The sequence below is a fragment of the Entamoeba histolytica genome, genomic scaffold, assembly GCF_000208925.1.
Source record: "Entamoeba histolytica HM-1:IMSS scf_1104750517073 genomic scaffold, whole genome shotgun sequence".
Lineage (NCBI taxonomy): Eukaryota > Evosea > Mastigamoebida > Endamoebidae > Entamoeba > Entamoeba histolytica.
In genome coordinates this window covers 5,105-14,007 of record NW_001915179.1, presented here as the reverse complement: position 1 = coordinate 14,007, position 8,903 = coordinate 5,105, and the positions used below count along the sequence as shown (strand labels likewise).

The window sequence follows — 8,903 nt, the reverse complement described above, 5'->3', positions numbered from 1 at the left end:
TAAAAAATTTGGAATGAAATAAATTCAAAGGAATAATTCATATTCCATGAGTAAAGTTATAAGTAAAATGAGGAATGTTTCAAATAAGAAGATAAAGAAAGAGATATTATTCAAAAAGAAATAATAATAAATTTGAGTAATTAAAAAAAAAAAGAAGGATTGAAGAATATATTGGAAGTAAAAATGAAGAAAAAATACAAAAAAAAAAAGGAATAAAAGCGATTTAAATGATAAAAAGAGAGAAAATAAAGAATATTTAAAGGAAAAACTAAGAAAGAAATTTAAGAAATAAAGAAATGACATTGTTATGTCTCATTCTATTTATTAGTGTTGTTTTATCAAAATCATTAGTCAGTGAATGTCAAAAAAGTGTTGATGGTGACGCTGCAATGTTTATAGCAATCGATTTTGGGTTGTGCTATTATATTGATGAGACTGAATCAACAGAATTTAAACGTGATGGTGATAAAATTACAATTGATTATTATTCTGAGTCATCAACATGTTCAGGCAATAAAAAGAGTGGAACATTTAGTTTAGATAGTAAAGAAATTAAAGGTATTTGTGATAATGATGAAGACAATACTGTTGAAATTAAAAAAGCACCAAAACATATTGGATTTATGGGAATTGTTGATGATGAAAATTGTACTCATCCTGATAATACAATGAGAATCTATTATACTGACAAATGTTATAAATGTTCTGATAAGTATTGTAATTATGAAGTTGATAATGGATGGATGTATTTAAATGAATATCCAAATGATAAATGTAATACTGAAGAAAGACTAACACATGAGAAAGAATGGGAATGTGATAAATGTGATGATGGTACACTTCAACAATGTGGAACAGTTTCAACAATGATATTATTTGTTGTTTTTGCTATTTTTGCATTAATTCTTTAAAAAATTTAATTTTTATTTGAATTTATTTATTTTCTTTATTTTTTTGTTAGAAATATTTCATATATTTATTTTTCATTTAGATGTTTATTATATTCAAAATGTTCAATTATAATTTTTTTGATAGTTTCACAATATTATTTAAATAATGATATTTTCAATATCTGTGAATTGGATTCTTCATAAATTGATTTGTTGATTTTGGTTAAAATATTAATTATTTTTAATAAATCCAATGAAAACTATTTGGGTTATTCAATACTTATATTCATTTCTTTTATTTAATTTATGTCTTGTATGCATTAATCATAATACCATATTTGGTGGTTTTATTTTATGATATGTTCTTTCTATTTTTATTTTCATTGAATTTCTTTGTATTTGAATATTTTATAAATAATATTATTTGCTGTTTTATCTGAATTATAAATTGTTACATTAACAATTGGTGTTTTATTTTCACATTTTGATAATATTTATTATGTTGATTTTCATTTTTCAAATTCAGAAAATACATCCAAATTTTAATGCAATGAATATTGTGTAATATCAATCTGTGTTGTAAAGAAAACCACACAATTCATAGAAATTCAATGTCATATAATAAAAAAGAAATATCAATAACAATAAATGGCAAAGAAATAATAATAATGGTAAACAATATACCAATGAAAAATGAGTAGAAAGAAGAAAGATACAAAGAAGAACGAATAAAAAACAGGATAAATACTGGAATAATAATGAATATACAAACAATAGACATAGATGATTAACAATAAAAGAGATACATGAAAGAATAAAAAAAATAACAAAGGAATGGAATGAAGGAGAATATGAAGAAATACTTAAAAAATACGAAGGTAAAAGAAAAAGATGATATGATATTCTTCAAGAAGTATATGCAATTAGAAAGAAAAAGAGAATTGAAAAAAATGCAAGAAAAATTTAAGGAAAGAACAAAAGGATGGGAAGAAGATATCCAAGCAATCGAAACAGAAATCAAAAGCAGAAATCCAATCAAAGAATTACAAGAAAGATGTAAAATGGCTAAAATAATAAATGAAACAGAAAAAGAAAGAAAAACACAAGAAGAAAACAAAGAAGAAACAAAGAATGAAGAGGAAAATAATAGAGAAAAAGAAGAAATTAAAATACTTCAAAAGCAGATTAAAAGAATAGAAGAAGAAAATAAAGGATATCAAGCAAAAAGAAAGGAAGAAGAACAAGCCATCTCAGATGAAATGATAGAAAAAGCAAAAGAAATAGTCAGAAAAGAATTTGAGAAAGAAATAGAAAATTTGAAAAGAGAAATTAAGAAAGTACAAACGAATTATAATGAAAAGAAGAAAGAAAATGAAAAACTAACAGAAGAAAATATAAAATTACAAGGTGAAATAAATGAGATAGAAGGAAAATCATGGAAATGAATAACAAAGAAGAAACCATTCGAAGTCTGAAATCCACTAAATGGAAGTTACAGAAGGAAAAGGATGAACAAAAGGAGAAAACAGAAGAGCTGAAGAAAAAAGGAGAATTACTGGAGAAGAATAATGTGTTAGAGGAAAAAGTTGAAGTACTAGAGAAGAAAGTTGAGGAGCTGAAAAGTGAAATAAGAGATAAAGAAAAACAAATCTCTGAAATTCAACAAGCAGCAATAATAAGTCATGAGACTGCAGAAAGAACAAGAGAAGAATTAGATAATACACAAAAAGAGAATGAAACACAAAAACAAATAATATCAAAACAACAAGATGATATTGAAAATTTTATTTCACAGAAGGAACTGGAGAAGAAGAAAACGATGACGCTTGTGATAAATACACAACCAGTACTGAGGAAAGCATCATCAGGAACAATGGAGATGAACGAAACTACTCCTATGAAAAAGACAATAGTGGAAATCGAAGAGAAAAGCACTGATTGTCAAAAAACAAGAGATGATAATCAGACAATAAATACAACAAAAGAAAGAAATAGAAATTTAATTGAAGTGTTGTATTGTTTTGCAATTAATTGGTTAAATAAGAAATTATACAAGAAAATAAGAAATGAACAAATAGAAAGTATAATAAAAGCAATAAACATCAATGTCAATAATGAAAAAGAATATATTAATTATATTAAAATATCACATAAAATAAAAGAAAGTATTAAACTGTACATTAAAGTGAAAGTAAAAGATATAATAGAAGGAAGAGTAGAGTGTGATTCAATAATAAAAACATCATATTAAAGAATATCTACAGAAATTGATGAAGAATATCTTAACACTCTCATCAATAAAATAAAATAAAATAAATGAAAATAGAAAAATGTTCAAACATTAATTACTACTGGAAAAGAAAAGAAACTGATGAATTAATAAATGAAAATAATAATAGATGGGTATTGTCAGGAAGCAGAATGGATTATCTGCAAGATGATATGAAGAGGATTTCAATGATTATATACTTTTATCTCCAAAATAAAATAATAAGAGATAAATTTGATGAAATAAAAGAAATCCTAAAGAAAATAAATAGATTAGAAGATTTGGTCAAGGGAAGAAAATTGTAGAGAATAAAGTGCATCATGAAATTAAATGAACATGATGAAGAAGGAATAAAAGTCAAAGCACTAGAAAGAATAAAATACCTAAAATATATGATGACAATGATAAAATAATTAAATTTAATAAAAATGAAATAATCAGAATCAATACAAATAAAATCATGTTTGATTCTAACAAGAAAATTAGAATAAGGAAGAAACAAAAAATGAAATATACAAAAATAACGATATTACTTTAGAATATTGGAAATCGTTATATGAAACACAAGTGATATTAAATAAAGAGAAATGGAAAATAAAACAAAACACTATATTGAATGAAAGATATATCAATTATGATAATGTCATAATAACATTAAATGAATTAAATATAAGTATAATGAAAATAATTAATTTGAAAGCACAATGAATAGACATTATATATGGGTATTATTGGAAAATGATGTCATCATCATGAGAAATCATTCTTAATATCTTCAATGAATGGTTGAACTTCATTCAAAACATCCCATTAGACATGGTAAGTGGAAGAACTTTATTAATCCACAAAGTGATATGAATGATGTCATTAATTATCGTCATATCAGTTGTACAAATGTAATTATGAAAGTATTTACACCAATATTAAAAGAAAAGATTCACAGAAGATTTAACATGAATAATGAATCATTTAAAATCAGTAGAAACCAATTGGGATGTAAATTACAATCTTTAGCTGCTAAAGAATGAATAATAAATAGTTATATGTTAAAGCAGCAGAAAGAAGAAAAATACCCAAAATATGTGAAGTCATATTATGACATTAAGAAAACATATGACACAGTAAACCACGAATGGGTAATTGAATCATTAAAATATTTTAATTATGAGTTTGTCATCATTGATATAATTGAAAGTATGATGACTAGATTGAAGATATTCATCGGTTATAAATTTAATGAATATCTATGATGTATTAAATTAAATAGAGGAATTTTACAAGATGATTCATTATCAAATCTACTCTTCATCATTCAGATGAATGTAATTTCTCAATTCATCGAAGAGAAATTCACAAGATCAAATCACACTTTATATATGGATGATTTGAGAATCATGACAGAAAATAATGAAGAAATGGGAATAATCCACAATGAAATTAAAGAAATAATAAGTTACATAAAGAAATGAATGTGAATAAATGATGAATTGTATTAAAACATTAATCAAATACAAAATTGAATGAAAACATCACAGTCATTGAAGATAATGATTTGTATAAATATTTAGGAGTATAGCAATTCGAAAAAATTGTTAATATCTTCAATTGTAAAATCATCAAAGAAAAAATGAATCAGAAGATTGAAGAAATAAACAGTGATGAAAGTAGTAATAGAAGATATATTACTAGAATAAACACGGAAGTAATTAATATCTTCAGATATTCAGAATCAGTTGTAAATTGGAAGGTAAATTAGATAAAATGAAAAATGAGATAATAAAATACTTAAGAAATTGAAAATACAATGATTCAACTCAAAAGACTGTATGTTATTATAGATGAAATGATTAATAAACATAAATGATGAATGTGTTAATAAAATAATTAGAACAGTGATGTACTACTGTACAAGAGTGAAATATGAAATAACATATTAGATAGATGGTATAGTAAGAAGGGAATATTGAATAGAATTAAAAAACATTAATACATAAAATAAATGAAACTAAAATATAAGAAATAATAAATGAATTTATAGAAAAGAAAAAAGAAAAAGAAGTAGTAATAGAAATAAAGAAATTAATGACAAATACATCAAAATATGGAAGTGTCATCAATATTAAAAAGAATAATCATTTCTCTAATTAACTAAAATGAAAGATAGAACAATATTCTGTTTGTATAGAAAAGCAAGAATAATGAAAAATGAAAGATTAAAATACTAAACACTTTGTAAAGACAATATAATAACAGTAAAACATATTCTATTTTATTGTTCATAATAACTCATAAATGAAGAAATATGACAATATATGCATTATCATATTGATTAATAAAAAAATATACATGAAATAATCAATATAAAAATACAATATGAAACAATATTCCAATATAAAGACATTATTATGATATTGAACAAACAAAGAATATCAAAAAGTGTTGGAAAATATCACAAATACCATACATAAAATATAAGTATTAAATAAAAAGAATAAAAATGATATAATATTCGATATGAATAATGTGACTGACAACAATATTAATAGAATGATAAATGGAAGGAAAGAAATAAGTATAAGAAATTAAAGAATATTCTAATGAAAATAAAGAAAATAAAAGATGTCAAAACAAATCATGTAGTAATTTCAATTAATTGATTAATAAAGAAAGTATTTGATTAATTTTAATGAATTAAAAATTGACATTCATTTCTTCTTGATGAAAGATAATGCTTCATTTGGAATTAATCCTTTTGAACTATTTTCAGTATCATTATTTCTTCATTTAAATAGAGATACTAATCTTGTCTTTTCTTAATCATCTGTATATGATTCATCCAAATCATGTTTTGACTTTTCATCTTTACCTTTTTATGTTTAGTTGTTTTTTCAACCTTTACAAATGAGAATGGAAATATGAACGATATTGGTATTAAACTCTCTGAAATTTTGAACAGATGTTTTTATTTGATGATTATATGTTTCTTCATTATTTCTCTTATAAATTGTTGTTCGACTTTTCTACTGATTTAACAACTCTTCTAGTTTAATGGGTATCTTCTAATCATCATGTATTTCAATTTTCATATCTTCATTATCAATATTAGTTGAGTCATTATGAATAATTTTATTTCAATCAATCATCTATCTTTCCATATTTCTGGAAATATTGTTTCATTTGCTTTATCATTATATTGCTTAAAAACTCTTTTAATTACTGTTCTATTATTTGTTCTATTATCTCATATGGATTCTTTTGTTTTATTTTCTTGATGTGAAATATGTCTTATTTCATTCTTATTTGATTTATTTCATGTTGCCTCTTCTCATTTTACTTTAGTTTTACTTGCATCATCAACAAATCATGAAATATGTTGCTAATTCAATCTTACTTAAATCTCCTTTTTCATATTAGTTGTATCTGAAGAGAATCAACAGAAATATCCACACCATTTGTTTAATGAAATAAAACACGAAACTCCCAATGTTTTTCTCAGATGATTATTCGTTCTTAAAGACTTTAGTTGATTCTTCAATAAATCCTTTAACTTTCTTCCATCCTTCATAAACAATTGAATTATCAACACAAAGTGTTTCAGAATGGTTCATTGAAGCATTAATGATTTCTGCTTCTTAATGCTTAATAACTTGTAAATCACCAGCAGACTCAATTTCTTCTTTGTTTTCTTCTTCTTTTTTAATTTCATTTGCATGTTTCATTCAAATGGAAATGTTAACAGGAAGAACTATTCTAATACACAAAGGAGGAGATAGCAAAAAAGCAGAGATTTATAGACCATTAACATGTCTTAATGTAATAATGAAAATATTCACTTCAATCATAAAGAGAAAGATAGAAGAACAAATAGCAAATAATGAATAGAAATACCAAATTAATAAGAGTCAATATGGGAATAAGAAAAGAAGTCTGGCAGCAAAAGAACGAAGTATCATAAGTTTATGAGAAAGAAATGAAAGAGAAGTACAGAAGAAAAGATATTTAGAATCATTCTATGACATTAGAAAAGCATATGATACAGTTAATCATGAATGGCTAGAAATTATATTAAGATACTTCAAAATACCATTTCAAATAACTGAATTAATAAAGAGTATGAGTAGTAGATGGAGAATAAGAATAGGATATAGATATAAAGAAGAAATAAGAGAAGTTAAAATAAAGAATGGTATATTACAAGGAGATTCCATTTCTCCACTCTTATTCATATTACAAATGAATATCATTTCTGATGTTATTGATAGAACAAATGAGAAAAGACTAAAAGTGAAACACGTACTATACATGGATGATATTAAAGTAACAAATGAAACAAAAAAAAAAGGAATGGAAATGGTGCATAAAAATATAATAGAAACAATAGAAGTAATAGAAATGGAAGTTAATGTAAGTAAAAGTGGAGTAATGAAGAAAAGAAATATAGAAATACAAGATAATATGAAAGACATTCCAATAATAGACTCAGAACATCAATATAAGTATTTAGGTGTTTATCAATTCACAAGAAATGATGATTTGGGATGCATAGAAAGAATAAGTAAAAGTGTAGAAGAAGGAATAAAAGAAATCAATAAATGGAATGACAGTAGTAGGAATTATATTAACTGAATTAATACAGAAATAATTCCTAAGTTCACATATAGTACATTTGTAGTTAAATAACCAACTATGAAGCTGATAGAAATAGATAAAATGATAAGGAGAGAAATGAAAGAAAGATTAATGGAGCATGAATGTGTAGTAGCAGATTATAAGTAAACAGAAATAAAATGGGAGATGGATTGAAAAGCATTAGAGATGAATATGCAATTGAATTAATAAGAACTATTTTGTATTACACATGGAAAAGAGGAGATAGAATAGGAGACATGATAGTAATAAATGAAAAGAAGAATGGAATGTGGAATAGATTGTATAAAGCATGTGGAAAAAGAATAAACAAAGAAGAATTTAGAAAAATAGTAACAAAAGAAGAAAGAGGAAAAAGGGATAAAAACAGAATAATCAAGTATGTGAGAGAAAAGTTTCGAGAAGAATATATAAATAAATGGAGAAACAAGAAAGTAAGTAGTGAAGTATTGAAATGATTTGAGGATAAAATGACTGAGCAGAATAAAACAATTAAAGTATGGAAAGGATTTAATGTTATAAGAAAAGCATATATACAAATAAAGAAGATGGAAGAGAAAGTAACAAGTGTAGGAGTAAGGAAAGCATGAATGAAACATGATATGAGATATGCAATGTGTCCAATGTGTAATAAGATAGCAACAATAAATCATATTCTTTTGAATTGTATAATCACTAAGAAAACACAAATGAATAAACATGATAGAATAGGAGAATACATATTGAGGAGTTTAAAGATTAAATACCAATTATATGAAAACAAAGAAAAGATGAAGAAGAGAGAAGAAGAAAATACAAAGAAATTAATAATAAGGAAAGAAGAATTAGGAAAGAATGAAAGAAGAATAGAGAAAGATAAAATACTTATAGTTTAGAATCAAGAAATAGTAACAGAAGTGAAGACAAATTCATAAAAGAATAGACATTTATGTCAGAGACTTAAATAAGAAAGAAGCAATGATTATGGATATGACAATAGTAAGAGATAAAAACATAAGTAAAGCATTTACAGATAAGATTAATATGTATTCAAAACTACACGAACATATAAGAAAGATAGAAAGATTAGTATGAGTAATAGTTATACCAGTAGTAAT

General features: G+C 24.1%; 1 protein-coding gene across 1 annotated transcript, besides 3 other annotated features; it reads left to right on the top strand.

Moving 5' to 3' along the window:
• Nucleotides 1-296: 296 nt before the first annotated feature.
• EHI_052410 (uncharacterized protein) lies at nucleotides 297-911 on the top strand (the record flags this gene model as incomplete). Its single annotated transcript, XM_643620.1, has 1 exon — nucleotides 297-911. The coding sequence occupies one exon, from the start codon at nucleotides 297-299 to the stop codon at nucleotides 909-911; it is 615 nt and encodes a 204-aa protein (XP_648712.1).
• Nucleotides 912-1,403: 492 nt separating this feature from the next.
• Nucleotides 1,404-5,276: a repeat region.
• Nucleotides 5,256-5,865: a repeat region.
• A 1,010-nt stretch (nucleotides 5,866-6,875) lies between these two features.
• Nucleotides 6,876-8,903: part of a repeat region that runs on past the window's edge.